At 38.9% G+C, this 16006-nt stretch overlaps 1 protein-coding gene across 10 annotated transcripts in view; it reads right to left on the bottom strand.

The window, feature by feature from the left end:
* YEATS2 (YEATS domain containing 2) overlaps positions 1–16006 on the bottom strand; it is a 100113-nt gene that overhangs the window by 14189 nt on the left and 69918 nt on the right. For all 10 annotated transcript variants that reach the window (XM_087439938.1, XM_087439937.1, XM_087439931.1 and 7 more), the window contains 6 exons: positions 15062–15246; positions 14102–14260; positions 10644–10820; positions 9097–9280; positions 3025–3153; positions 2411–2509 (listed from right to left, as the gene is read on the bottom strand). In XM_087439938.1, the coding sequence (XP_087296064.1) occupies positions 2411–2509; positions 3025–3153; positions 9097–9280; positions 10644–10820; positions 14102–14260; positions 15062–15246 (933 nt within the window). The remainder of the gene's footprint in view (positions 1–2410; positions 2510–3024; positions 3154–9096; positions 9281–10643; positions 10821–14101; positions 14261–15061; positions 15247–16006) is intronic.

Consider the following 16006-nt stretch of genomic DNA (forward strand, 5'->3'; position numbering starts at 1 on the left):
GTTAACATTTAATTTCTGTATGAATGACCTCGCTAGTTTCACTGTTAGCAATACATATTCCCCCAACCCCTAGTGATTCCAAGAAACAGAAGAAAGTCCTCAGAATAAGCTCAGATACTAGGGTCCTATAGGTGTTACTCACTTTAATCTGGCACTCAAACAATTGTAGAATTACATAATCAGCACTTTCAGGTTGAGACAGCTATTCTACTATCTCAGAGAAATGAAATGCTCTCAAAGACTTGTACATTATAGCCCCAAACTGGAAACAACTAATGTCCATCAACAGGAGAAAGGATAAACAAATTACGGTATATTCCTACAACGTGCAATACTCAGCAACAACATAGATGAGTCTCAAAAACATCACAGGGCGTGAATGAAACCAGACACAAAAGAATGCCTGCACTTCCATTCATAAAAAGTTAAAACATAGACACCACTAATCTATCGTAATAGAAATCCCAACAGTGGTTGCCTAGAGGAGTTGGGGATTGACTGGAATGGGCACAAGGTGATGGAATGTCTATATCTTTAATGGGATGTTGGTTACATGGGTTTACACATTTGTCAAGACTCATCGAATGGCATGCTTAGTATCCCTGCATTTCACTATACAAAATTTTACTTCAATTGAAATCAAAACAGAGATGCTCTGGTCCCAGTCCAAAATTAACAGAATCAGAATCTGTGTGAGGAAGGCCTACGATATATCCCTACTATTGAGGAGAAATGCTGGTCCAGACTAATACCAATTCTTTCATCATCACCTTTTGATAAGAGGTTGGCAAATTTTTCCTATAAAAGACTAATCAGTAAATATTTTAGGCTTTGTGGGTCATATTATCTTAGTTGGAACCACTGAACTCTGAGGCTGCAGCGCATCCACAGACAATATGTAAATGAATGGGCATGGCTGTGTGCCAATAAAACTTTATTTAAACAACAGGCAGCAGACTGTAGTCAGCCAACCTCTGCTTTAGACGGTCATGCTGTAAGTTACAAATCCACCTCCTCTCTTTTCCTGGCAGGCCTGAAAAGCAAACATATTTCAAATTCTGACTGCATTGCATTCTAGCTTTCTAGACTTGGGAAGTATATACTTAATATCTCCAAACTTCAGATTCCTCATTTTCAAAATGGGCATAATAGCTATCTTGAAGTATTGTGATAATCAGTGATATACTGAAAGCAGCTAGCATGGGGACTGGTACATTTTAGGCTCTTAACACTTGGTAGCTATCATTATTGTAGATGTTACAGATGTCAAAATGTGTTGCTCTCAGGGCTGGCCTGGTGGCGTAGCACTTAAGTTCCCTCGCTCTGCTTCGGTGGTCCGGGGTTCGCAGGTTCAGATCCTGGGCACGGACCTATGCACCCCTTGTCAAGCCATGATGTGGCAGCATCCCATATAAAGCAGGGGAAGATGGGCACTGATGTAAGCCCAGGGCCAATCTTCCTCAGCAAAAAGAGGAGGATTGGCAATGGTTGTTAGCTCAGGGCTCATCTTCCTCTCACACACACACACACACACACACACACACACACACACACACAAAATGTGCTGCTGTCATCCACTGCACTATCTCGATCTATTCAATAGTCAGAAATGTCCCCACTGTCAGCTTGCCAGAGACTGGCCCTATCTAAAGCTCCTTTACGGCAACTATACACCTCAAATGAGTCCCTCTAATTGGTCTACTTCCCCAAACAACCCCTCTGAGTCTCTGTCTCTACTGTTCCCTTAATGTGGCATGCCCCTTGATCTCTCCACAGCTAAAAATGCTCCACGCTTTTAAAGTCCAGGTTATAATCCATGTCCCACATACAAAGTCCTATGGCCCTTCACATCCCCACCACCCTGACCAGATATCCTAGATTGAAGTATTTCAGCATTCATTTTCCAGATCACTAATCCAGCATTTATCAGTCATTGCTTGCTGTCTACTGCAACTCTCTTCAACCTGATTATAAGTTCTTGGAGGGCAGAAACAATGCTTTATACATCTCTGCTCAATGTCAAGTATACTATATAAACACTCAGTACATTTTTTTGCGTGTGTGTGAGGAAGATTAGCCCTGGGCTAACATCTGATGTCAATCCCGCTCTTTTTGTTGAGTAAGATCGGCCCTGGGCTAACATCCGTGCCCATCTTCCTCCACTTTATATGGGACGCTGCCACAGCATGGCTAGATAAGTGGTGCATCAGTCCGCACCTGGGATCCGAACCTGCAAACCCCGGGCCGCTGAAGCAGAGCACTTGCACTTAACCGCTATGCCGCCGAGCCAGCCCCTCAGTACATATTTTTGAAGCAACTGATTCACAGATGCTGAAAATTCAAGGGATTCAGATTACATTAATGTCTTGCGTGAAACTTCTGGGCAAAAATACTATGATAAACTACATACCTTTTGTAACGGTTGCTGGAGCAGAGCTGGGGACAACAGGAGTCGGGGCAGCTCCAGGCAGAACGGTAGGGGACTTGTTGGTAGAAAATGACTGAACCACTAACAGGCAAACAAGGAGAGGAGGATACAGGAAACATAGAAATTATTTTAATGAGGATGATCTCACTCCCAGGTGATAGCCAATTTTAAACTAAAAACACAAAAACAATTTCAGTACAACAAAAATGGTAAGGTCCTTTTTTAATACAGTGATTTGACAAGATGGGCTGTTTACTATTAGTACCAGGGTAACTGAGCTATTATCTTCAACTGTGGAATTGGGGGCTTGTTACTAAACTAAGAAAATAAAAATCCAATTAACCTGAACTCTCACAAATGCTAAAAATGTTCCCCCTCTACTCAACTCCAGAAACGGGCAGCATTCAGAAGGCAACGGACCATCTGGGCTTTCCTTTCAGTCCTCGAGTTGGTGCTCTACAGTTCAACGTGCCAGGGACACTGCGACAGCTGAAGGGCAGGCTGCACAAGGGAGCGGCAGTCACCCACTGACAGGATACGGACTTTCCCCCAAGACAGACCTGGAGACAACCACACCCCGAGGGTGAAGGACGTACCTTTATTCACAGGCATCAGGATAGTCTGCACTCCTCCCGAGGTGCTGACACCGAGCGGTTTGAGCTGGCTGGGGATTGTCAGGACGGCCTGCTGGGGATTGGATTGACTGGAGTGAATCTTTAACAATCCTAAAATAAGTTGGAAGATAAGGCCAAGCTGAAGATCAGATGCTTCCTTAAAGTTCCTGCCCTCTTTAGCATTCATATTTTCTCACAGGAGGAAGTTTTAGGACATTTACCCTTTTAATAAACAAAGAGCTAGAAGCATGAGGCAACAGACTGGGCAGATTTCACAAAGAAACAATGATGTGACTATAATGATTTATTTTTACCCCATAATCATAAAGTAATACAGAAATTTTTGGAAAAGCAGAACTAATAGAAATGAGAAAAAGTCACCCAAACTTCTACTGCCAAGACAACTAGTATTAACATTTTGAGATAGTTCTCTTCCATGTTTGTTTTCTATGAAAATTTATTTTGTACATAGCTGTGATATGTGCAAACTGGATATAAAATTTTGTATTTTGATTTGGGTAATTGTCATTTTCCTACTTAAAAAACTTCTCTGGTTCCTGACTGCCTAGAGAATGTTTCCAAAATTAGTTTCAAAGCATTCAGAGTCCATTTTAATCTGGTCCCAAGTTATCTGCACCCCCTTTACACCATCCCTATATATCTAATACTTCAATCTGTCTACTCACCATGCCTTATAGTTTCCTATCTCTGCGCAGCCCTTATTTTTCAAACATCAGATATGCTCCACTTGTTTTAGATAGGGTCATCCTCTCCCATTTACCTTTAAAAGGAAATTTCCATACTCGCATTTTGAGTACAAAACCATTCTAGGCATTCAGAAGGCCAGGAAAAAAATGACAAAGGGCATTTATTGTGAGACAGAACACAAGACACAACACAGCACATGTTATAACATGACAACTACTTAAAAACAGCATCAGAGGCTAAACATACTTTAAGGCACTGGAAAGCAACTGGTTTGAGTTAAGGAAATGAATACTCAAATACTTTCTAAAACAAAGCCTTAAATAAACAAGAAAATCTTTTTTTGGTACAGATGAGTGTTAAATCAGTCAAGTAGCAAGTACTTACTGAGATGTACTCTCAGAGAGTACAATAATGACCTGAAGTTTTCATATTTTTCAAATTCGTATTTTTATCAAAATATTATATCCTTGTCAGTTGAAAAGTAAGAAAGTGCTAAAAGGCTTATAACTAAAAATAGCCTTTCTTTGCTCCACCTCCCTATGCTCACCTAGTCCCCAGTAGCATGCACTTTTAACCCTTTTGGTCCTTTCTTTTAATATTTCCTTCAGTATTTTAAAAGAATGTGTATATTGTAGGCCTTGATTCATTTTGATGTAACATTTTGATCTTATATACTGACTTACTAGTAGGGTAGATAAGCATTTTAAGGCACTTATACCCTCTCTTCCCCATACTCCAATATTGTTCTCTATTGATCCAAAGAATACATACCATGATATGACGAGTCCATTTTATTTTCTGGAGTTAATAATTTCCTCCTTTTTCATTTGCTTAGTTCTCTCAATATCTTACTAAGTCTGCCTGCCTCCTTCAAAAATGCTATAAACCACCCTGTAATACAATTCTCCACGTAGTCAAAAATAATTTATAGCTCCATTTTTATAAGAGTTATCCTTCCCAGGGCTCTCTGATCTGCTCCAATTTGGACTGTTGATTTCTAGGCCTGCTGCAAAGTTCTCATCCTAGGAACATCCTTCACCATTACCCTGGGAATTCCCTTTGCCTTCCTTCTATGTTGGATCCCATTTCTTCCTCTTTCTTGGTCTACACCTCTTCACTCTGGTAAAACATATATTTTCGTAATGTCTTGAGTCAGGGTGCAGAGGAAATAAATACATTTGAAACTCTGCCTGTCAGAAAATATTTCTACCCTCACACTCAGTGATGATCTGGCTGACTACAGAATTCTAGATGGAGAGTAAATTTCCCCTAGAATTTTGAAAAGCAATATTCTAGCTTCCAGCACTGCTGCTGAGAAGCTCACTAATGTAATTTCTAACTTTTTTATTCCTTTTTTCTCTAACAGCTTTTACGATCTTCTCTGACCCTGGTGTTCTGATTTCACAAACAAATTGTGTCTCGGTGTGAGCCATCTTTCATTCACTGTGCTGGACACTGTGCCTTTTGAACCCGGAAGTTGGTGCCCTTCAATTCTGGGATAAATTGTTTCATTTCTTGGATCATTTCCTTCCCACTATTTTCTGTTTTCTTTCTGGAACTCCTTTTAGTCTGATGTTGCCGGGACTCCCTGATACATCCTCAAATTTTCTTTCTTAGTGTCTATTTCTTGGTCCGTTCCCTGCTTCCACCTTGTGGCCCACAATTTAGTCTAAAGGCTTCAGCCAGTGACCCTGTTAAAAGGTAAGGCAGATCATGTTACTCCGTAGCTTAAAACCCTCCAATGGCTTCCCTTGGAGTAAATGTCAAATTTCTCACAACAACCTACAAAGGCCCTATGGGATTTGGCCCCCATCACTCTTTGTCTCCTAGTACTCTTTCCCTTGCACACTCTGTTCCAGTCACAATGGTGACCTTACCCAAAACTTAATTTAATTTAAAATTTTAATTTAAAAATTAATGGTTTGATGACATGCCTACCCAGACTAGGGAAACTAAAGAAAAAATAAACAAGTGGGACTTTATCAGATTAAAGAGCTCCTATAAGACAAACGAAACCAGAATCAAGATGAACAGACAACCCACCAGCTGGGAGAGAATATTTGCAAAACATACATCTGATAAGGGGTTGATCTCCATAATATATAAAGAACTCACACAACTGAACAACAAAAAAACAAACAACTTGATCAAAAAATGGGCAGACGAAATGAACAGACACTTCTGCAAAGAAGATATACAGATGGCCAATAGGCACATGAAAAGATGTTCAACATCACTAATCATCAGGGAAATGCAAATCAAAACAACACTAAGATATCACCTCACGCCCGTTAGAATGGCTATAATCACCAAGACAAAAAACAACAAATGTTGGAGAGGATGTGGAGAAACAGGAACCCTCATACACAGCTGGTGGGAATGCAAATTGGTGCAGCCTCTATGGAAAACGGTATGGAGATTCCTTAAAGAATTAAAAATAGAGATGCCCTATGACCCAGCCATCCCACTACTGGGAATCTATCCAATGAACCTGAAAATCAACAATCCAAAGAGGCTTATGCACCCCTATGTTCATTGCAGCATTATTCACCATAGCCAAGAAGTGGAAGCAACCTAAGTGTCCCCCGACTGACGATTGGATTAAGAAAATGTGGTGTATATATATATACAATGGAATACTACTCAGCCATAAAAAAAGACAAAATCGTCCCATTTGCAACAACATGGATGGGCCTGGAGCGTATTATGTTAAGTGAAATAAGCCAGAAAGAGAAAGACAAACACTGTATGATCTCACTCATTTGTGGAATATAAACCAACACATGGACAGAGAAAACTGTACTGTGGTTACCAGGGGCAGTGGGGGTGGGGGGTGGGGGGTGGGCACAAGGGGTGAAGGGAGTCATATATATGGTGATGGACAAACAAAAATGTACAACCCAAAATTTCACAATGTTAAAAACCATTAAAACATCAATTAAAAAAAAAAACAACAGAATGCAAAAAAACCAAAAAACAAAAAAACTTATTTCTTGCAACTTTGGGAAAAAAAAAACTGGCCATGAAAATCTGATGAATAGCAGCAGAGCATTGTCTGATACAGTGCCAGAAGATGAGAGGACGGCGCAGGGTTCTGCTCTGCTGTAACAGGATCATTAGGAGTCAGAATCAACCTGACAGCACTAACAAACACAATGGGTAAACAGTTATTTGTACCTAAGTAAACTGTACCTTTCTTCAAAAAAAAAAAAAAAAATTAATGGTTATACTTCAATTAAAAAAAAGAGTATACACACAAAAGAAATATTAATAGTCAGTGAGAAATAGTTTGATTCTTTTAAGAAAACGTTATACAGAAAGTTTCATGAGCAGCATCTTAGGAAATCACAACTTAAAGCACAGAGACTTCACTTACTACATGTTAAAACCTTCATCAGAAAAGGGACGGGGCTTCACTTATTATTAACAGTAATTCCTTCTCTTTCCACACTTTCCACTCCAGTCCTAACACAGTGCTCCAAACACTCAGTCAGCAGAGAACAAGTACTCCTATGCTAGAACTGGAGGTGGACGCCATGGGAAAAAGAGACCAGCCTTGACCTTCTGCTCTCTAACTACCCAGAAAGCAAATGAGACACAGGGGCTTGATTTGGAGTCATGTATGGAATGCAGTGTTAATAGTAACAACAAAAAGAACAACAATATCCACAAACTTTTATCCAAAGGCACTAAGGGGTGTATCTGTATGTGGGTGGGTGGGTGGGTGGGTGGGTGTGTGTATATATCTCGGTGATACTCAACTTTTTCTGTATTATCAGTGCCAGCTGGTAAACTGTTATCAATCTGCAACAAGGCAATATGTACAGAAATTAAAAGTGTTCAGAAACTTCTGTAACTGTTTGACATTCTTGTGACATTTTTATTGTACTTTACACAAGTATCTATACTGGATTGTAGAAAAACAGAACTGATCTTTCAAATGTGAGAAGCAGTGCTGTATATTATATCAGCCCCCTGGCATCTGGGACAGCAGTACATAATCAGACACATTAATATTTCAGCGGCAAAACACAAATATTCATATTAAGTAGTATGAATAGCCTGTCAACGGAGGTCAGATTTTGCCCTAAAATTAGTTATGAAAAAAAACAACCTTCGGTTTTCACAGCTTTTTGGATTTTAGAATTGCAGTTAAGGGAACGGGGACTAATGACAACACCAAAAATGATAAAGCAGCAAGTATTTATATAATGCCTACTAGACATCAGACAGTATTCTAAGCATTTACATAGTAACTCATTTTAACCCTCTCAACTATATGGGGTAGGTATTATTATCAACTTCATCTTGTAGCTGAGAAAACTGAAGCGAGTTATTTTAACTAAGACAATCTGGCTCTAGGATTTGTGCTCTATGTTACCCAAAGAAGTAAAAGGCACACTTTTCTGGGGCCATTTAGCATGGGCACAAAGATATCGTACATCTCACCAGACCTCAGGCATGTCACTCTAACACTGCCCAATATAATAACTATAATAGTTAAAAATCATGACTTGGGGGCTGGCCCTGTGTCTCAGCCGTTAAGTGCGTGCGCTCCGCTACTGGCGGCCTGGGTTCGGATCCCGGGCGTGCACCGACGCACCGCTTGTCCGGCCACACTGAGGCTGCGTTCCACATACAGCAACTAGAAGGATGTGCAACTATGACATACAACTATCTGAGGCCGCGTCCCACATACAGCAACTAGAAGGATGTGCAACTACGACATACAACTATCTACTGGGGCTTTGGGGAGAAAAAGGGAAAAAAAGGAGGAGGACTGGCAATAGATGTTAGCTCAGGGCTGGTCTTCCTAAGCAAAAAGGGGAGGACTGGCATGGATGTTAGCTCAGGGCTGATATTCCTCACCAAAAAAAAAAAAATAATAATAATAATAATAAAAAATCATGACTTGGAGTCAAAGCTAATTTGTATTTTATAAACTTTGTTTATGAAAGCAAAGAGATATATGATGTTTTATATTGAGTTCCATACAAAACTGATGATTTAAAAAAAAAAAGAAATTGGTACTTTAAGGAAAGCAAACTCTCAGTTCTCCATAAAGTTACATTATAAAAGCAGCTAAAATACCCAAGAGTTCCAGATGGCTAAGGTTTTATTATATCACTTAAAAATTATTATTCAATCCATAAAATCACCTCAGACTTAAAAATTTATAGGTAAATTTTAAATAAGAATAATTTATCTAAAAAGCAGCTATATGGAAAATGTTGCTGAGTTTACTATTTTTAACAACTTATCATACAAAATATTGTTTAAGACCTTCCAAAAATATTCTATCCCAAAGAAGGGAGAGAGAAATAATATCATTATAATACAACTGACCCGATACTGTGGCTTTTCCGGAGATGGGGTTTGGTGTGGACACCAGGGATGTGGCACTGATGACAGAGGGGGCAGCAGTCTTGCAGGTTCCCACGGCGGCCTGGCTCACACATACTTGTTGCTGCCCAGAAGTTTTCATTACAGAACCTATAGTAGATGATGAACTGGGAGCTATTCCCTCTGTCTGCTCATCCACAGGGCCAGAAATAATAGAAATTAAGAAGAAAGCAGTGTAACTTACTTAGAACAGTGACTGCCATGTAGCATACTCAATAAATATTATCTATTAGTTATTTATTACCTACTTATTAAATGGCACGCCATTTAAAAAGACTGCTTCTCTAGTTCGGTGGTTCCTACACTTTTGGATTTCATGGACCAGAAAAATTTTTTTATTTTAAGACAAGGAGGTATCATAGGGTTACCACATTAAAAAAAATTCACCACCATAGGGCTGGCCTGGTGGTATAGCAGTTAAGTGTGCGTGCTCCGCTTCAGAGGCCCGGGATTCACAGGTTCGGATCCCGGGTGCAGACTGATGCACCACTTGTCAAGTCATCCTGTGGCGGCATCCCATATAAAGCAGAGGAAGATGGGCACGGATGTTAGCCCAGGGCCAATCTTCCTCAGCAAAAAGAGGAGGATTGGCAACGATGTTAGCTCAGGGCTAGTCTTCCTCCCAACCCCCCCCCAAAATAATTTACCACCTATTATATCACTTTATAAAAGGGTATTTCAACACCAAAAAGTAGGAGGACATAATGTCAGAATGTAAAAATGGAATAAAATGAGCTTTATTAAAAATTCATTATAATGTTTTAAAGTTTGTCACATTCCTTCAGCAAACACATGGCAGGCATAGTGTTAAATGCTAGGGCCCAGAGATAAAAGCCTTCAAGGAGGAGAGGGTTACCAAACCATGATGAATGTTACAGCAGGCATAGGTACAAGGCACCATTACAACTGAGAGGAGAGTTACTACTTCTACCTCGGGATGGGGTGGTGAGAGCACTGGAAAAAGCTTTATATAAAAATATGGCACTTTCAGGAAATAGTCAAAAGGTAGAAACAACCCAAACGTCCATTGACTAATGAATGGATAAACAAAACGTGATACATCCGTAAAACTGACTACTATTCAGCTATAAAAAGGAATGAAGTACTGATACATAGTACAACATGCAAGAAGCTTGAAAACATTATGCTAAGCAAAATAAGCCAGACACAAGAACAAAAGTAGATTAGTGGTTGCCTAGGACTGGGGGGAGGAGGGAATGGTGAGTGACTTCTATCGGGTACAGAGTTTCTTTCTGGAATGATTAAAAAATGTTCTAGAATTAGATACTGGTAATGGTTGCACAACCTTGAGAACATAATAAAAACCACTGAACTGTACATTTTAAAATGGTGAATTTTATGGTACGTGAATTATATTTCAATTTTTTACAAAACAGCAATATGGCCTACTGGTATGCCTGAATATCTTCCTTATGTTTTTACTACTTTTATGTTTCACCATGGTTTTCTACTGTCATGCTAATTCTCACCTGTTGCACAGGACCATTTGCAGAGAGGGCCACAGCTGGGGAAGCGGCAGCTGTGATAACCCCTCCTGCTACTCTCAGCATTGTGGTTCCAGGCTTTGTGAGTTGTGATGTGGCTGGCACAGACTTCAATGTGCTATCAGATATTTTCATTAGAGATGCCTGTCCCCCAGGGGTTGCCTGCAGAAACAAAATGGGTTGAAGTAATAATGTTACCCTGGTCAATACGTACCAGTTATTCCTCACCTACACACGCCTCAAGAATTAGAGCAGGTCTAAGAAAGTCTTGCTAATCAAAACTACAGGAGGTGGTGTTTGTGCACCTTTTCAACAAGCTCTTGAGTTTATGACTTTTACCTACAAATGTTCCTTTACCCCTAATGTAGAAGTCATTATTTGGCAGCAGCGTCTTCAAAGATACCAGGCCATCTGTTATCAAAATAATTGAGTCCAAAGTTCTCTTAAATGTACAAATAATCTTTAAACATGAAAATTTAACCAAGAAGAGCCAGATTTAAGTGGGTAAATTAATGGTGCTTAGCATTTTAATACCAGAGAACCATTCAACAAATTAGCTTTAGTGGTTTAAATCAAGGATCAGCAACCTTTTTCTGTAAATGGCATGAGTAAGCATTTTCAGCTTTACAGGCCATATGGTCTCTGTTGCAACTCCTCAACTCTATGTTAGAGCATGAAATGGGCGTGAAGGTATTCTAATAAAATGTTATTTATAAAAACAGAAAGCCTTAGGCTTAGTTTGCTGACTCCTAGTCTAAATGATTGCTTTGTGCCAAAAATTAATGTACTCCATAAACAGATACCATTTATCAGTCTCTGAGGGCTATGTGCTAGGAATGGCAGAAAGCATTTTTACATATTTATGTCATTCAATTTTTGCATAAACTTCACAGTGTAGATTTTAGTCCCATTTGACAGATGAAGAAATTAAGCTCAGTAACTTTTCCAAAGTCACACAGCTAGTAACTGGAGGAGTCAATGATTAGAATCCAGAAGTAGTAGCCATGGCATAATTTGCATTGGAGTCTTATGCAAATTAAATCCACAATGAGATATCTCACATGATTTATGGGAGAGTCAAATGGTACAACCACTTTGCAAAACCATTTGTCAGTTTCTTATAAACATATACTTACCTTATGACCTAGCTATTCTATTGTACTAAAGATCTATACGAGAATGTTCATAACAGTAACATTCGTAAGTCAAAAACTGGAAATAATCCAGTCCATCAATAGAATAGTCATGTAACAAAATACTACTCAAGAATAAAAAAGAACAAACTACTGATACATATATGGATAAATCTCAAAAACATTGTGTTGAACAAGCTAGACATAAAAGAGTACACACTATGTAATTTTATTGATACAAAGTTCAAGAACAGACAAAAGCTAAGCTAATCTATGGTGAGAGAAACAGAAAAAAGGTGATTGAAAAAAACTGGAAAGGGAAATGAGGGTATGTTTTAGAGTGACGGAAACGTTTTCTATCTTGTTTGGGATAGTGCTTACATGAGTATATACATTTGTCAAAACTCACTGAGCAGTACACTTATGATCTGTGCATCATTTTATGTAAATTACACCTTAATAAAAGGCAACAGTAATTGTCTCAGCTGAGGCAGAACAGGGAGAATGTCACTGTACTGGCTGCAACATAAGCAGATAAGAAGAAATCAGCTAAGATTTTAAAGAACTGTCTAAAGAGTTGGGGGCCTCATATCTGATTGAAATAGCTAAGAGCATCTGACCAAAGGGAACTTAGTACTCCAGGAAACCAAATGCTGGTAATTTGAAAAGATCAATAAAATCGATAAACTCCTAGCAAGACTAATCAAGAAAAAGAGAGAAGATACCTAATTATCAAAATCAAGAATGAAAAAGGGGACATGACTAAAGATTCTACTGTCATTAAAAGGCTAATAAGAGAAAACTGAACAACTTTATGCCAATAAATTCAACTACTTGGATGAAAGGGACAAATTCCCTTAAAGATATAAACTACCAAACCTCCTTCAAGACAAAATAAATGAACTGAATAGTTCTGTATCTATTAAATAAATTGAAATTGTAGTTAAAGACCTTCTCAATTAGGAAACCTCCAGACCATTCTGGTTTCACTGGTGTATTCTAAACAGTTAAAGAAGAAATAACACCAATTCTACACGAACTCTTCCCAAAAGAGTGAATAGGAGAGAAAAATTTCCAACTCATTTTATGACGCCAGCACTACTCTGATATCAGATACCAAAACCACACAGAAATTACAAAGAAAACAACTGACCAATAACCCTTGCAAAAATTCTAAACAAAATTTACTAAATTAAAAGCAACAATATATTAAAAGAGGATAATACATCACAACGAAGTGGGGTTTACCCAGGAATGCAGGGTTGATTTAACATTTGAGAAATCAATGTAATTCACCATATTAACAAATTGAAAAAGAAAAACCATATCATCCTCTCAATAGAAACAGAAAAAGCATTTGACAAAAATCCAATATCCAGTCCATGCTTTGAGAACTGCTGATCTACATATAGTCACAGAAAATACATTGTTTTTTGATAAATGGTATCATATTCTCTCCTTTTTTTTTTTTTTTTTGTGAGGAAGATTGGCCGTGAGCTAACATCTGTGCCCATCTTGCTCTATTTTGTATATGGGACGCCACCATAGTACGGCTTGATGAGTGGTACGCATAGGTCCGCACCCGAGATCCAAACCTGCAAACCCCAGGCCACCTAAGTGGAGCGCACAAACCTAACCACTAAACCACCGGGCCAGCCCCCTATTATACTGTCTATATCCTGCTGTACCTTGTTTGTTTCACTTGGTTAAGTTTTTGAGATCTAGCTATAGATTCTCCTGCAGATTATTACAATATCCCTCACCCAGTTAAAATTCCTTGTCATTATTCTTTGGCTTATACTAAAGAATGCTGTGGAAACATGTGCCAAACCCCCTATAGCATTTACTTACTATATGGATATTGTGGCTGAAATCACCTATTACACTATTCAGAATCTCCTATACAAAGTCCCTCCAGAGAAATTTTAGAATGAAGCGTCAAGAAAACCTTTGTTTCTTCTTAGGAAACATTACGTGGTTATTTTTTTTTCCCCTCTCACAAATAGTGTGAACTTTATAACTGCTCATTGCTTCTCATTTTGCTTTGGCAAATTTTATTAACTATACAGGACATTACTGTTTGCATATCTAAATAACTCTCTGGCCTTATCTTCTCATTCTACTTACATTTTCCCAAATCTCAAGATTTTATTCTTATTTTTCTACACTATTGTTCATTTTCTTATGTAATCTTAATTACTTTGTGGAAAGAGATAAGCTGTCAATATTTAAATAAATGCCATAATCACATAACCACATATTTGGGGTGTGTGTGTGTGTGTGTGTGTGTGTGTGTGTGTGTGTATTCACCTGGGTAAACAAAGCGGTCTTTTGTCCAGAGATGACTTTTAATGTCTGCTGTCCTTGAGCAGAAGATGTGCTGACTCCCAGCGTTCCTTGGACCACTGACCCAGTAGTCAGCTGTTTTCCAGATGTCTGGGGTGACGGCTGGCCAACTAAAAAGGTGCCCTAAGTTAGAAACAAATCAAGACCAGTAATTTAATCAGTAATTTGTTAAGTTCAAATGACTTTCTCTGATCCTTTAAATCACAAGGTCCCATGTTACAAGCTACAATGCTCCCCTTCAATTCTGCAACTAAGTCAAAACCATTGAAAAGAAGAGCTCTGCTCTCAGTGTCACTACCAACAGTCATCCCCACTTCTCAAACTTTGCACAGTAGTTACAGAGCAGGCTGTTGGAAACTCAGGTTTTACAATCTAGTCCTCAAAGCTGGATTTAATCATTCCGACTGATAACTATCCATCCTTCTCAATAAGAATGTCTGGAACCTAAATTCCATTACCATCCTTAGAGAGAAGCCAAGACTTCAGTGACAAGGGAAAGAAGGTGGAAACCTGTTTCTAATCTTAAACCAACCTAACTCCAAATACCATAACTTGATACTATCTCCTTGGTTACTCCCTTCTAAGAGAAAATTCTCAACTGCACATTAATACTATTCATTACCTCATGGATTTAGGAGGCAGTAGCATAACAAAAATCTTTGAGTCAGAAAGATCTGGGTTTAAATCCAAACTCTACCACTAGCTTAGCAGAGAGATCCTGGATAAGTTACTTAAATCTTTCTGAATCTCTATTTCTTCTTCTCTCAAAACAAAACAAGCCCAAAATAACATAGATTTATAACATGGCGAAAACGTTAGTACTGACCCCTGATCCCAGAGCTGTAAAGGTAAATTCACTATAATTAAAGGCAGTTATTAAATAACTAAATGGTTTTAAAAGATACCAGTCACACACGACCAGACCTGAGGAGTCTGCTTGAGGATGTACGATGTGTAAGTCAGGTGCTGGGATATCCCTCCCGGGCCCGCGGGGCTCTGGGTTCCTCCTGTTCCTCCTCCTCCACCGCCGCCACCTCCACTGCCACCACCACCGCCACCTCCTCCTCCTCCGCCACCACCACTACTGGCAGCTGAGCTGGACTGGAGGCCTGAAAATAGAATGAATGACAGCAACATCATAACAAGTATTCAGACTTAAGAGAAAAAACAGATGAGCCCAGAGATATTTCCTATACAGCACTACCTGTTCCCTTTCCTGTTTTGCTCCTTTTTTGTAATATATCCATTCTGTGACAAGAGTGAGGAGAACGTCCTAGAGTTAAAGACTGAAATTTACTTACTTTCAACTCAATGACAGTTGACTAGTTCAGCTCCGAGCATGAGGAGGAACTTATCTTTGACAAGTGTTTTGACTTAGTTGTGGGAGATAGAGTCTGAGGCTGACATTTTCTAACCAAGTGTTCATTTTAACCAACACTTGAATGTGCTCAGAGAAACGCTTTCACACTTTTTGGCATCTGATTCAACTACAGTGAAACCGTTGGAATTTAGTGTAATGCTACAGTACTCTCTCTTTCCTTGTCTCCTCCTGCCCTGGAAAAAATTAAGATTTTCCTCATATTTATGACTCCAGAGCCCCATTCTTTTTTGCTTTTCAAATTCCACTTTAAAGGCTTTGGATCCTTTTTTACTTCCCTTTCAGTGATTATAACATATATAAAATAAAATCTAAGTAGCTCTCTGGATGAATTTTGGAATACTTACATCACACTTTGCTTACGTATCTAACTTTCTGATATATCATTGCTTAGATATGAGGAAAAAATACTAGGGTGAGAGAGTGGAAATGACCCATTACAGTCAGTAAACAAAAAAAAAAAATTAGCTTACACACTGCATTTTGGCAAT

Source organism: Ceratotherium simum, chromosome 15, assembly GCF_057802395.1.
Source record: "Ceratotherium simum simum isolate JZ-2026a chromosome 15, ASM5780239v1, whole genome shotgun sequence".
NCBI lineage: Eukaryota > Metazoa > Chordata > Mammalia > Perissodactyla > Rhinocerotidae > Ceratotherium > Ceratotherium simum.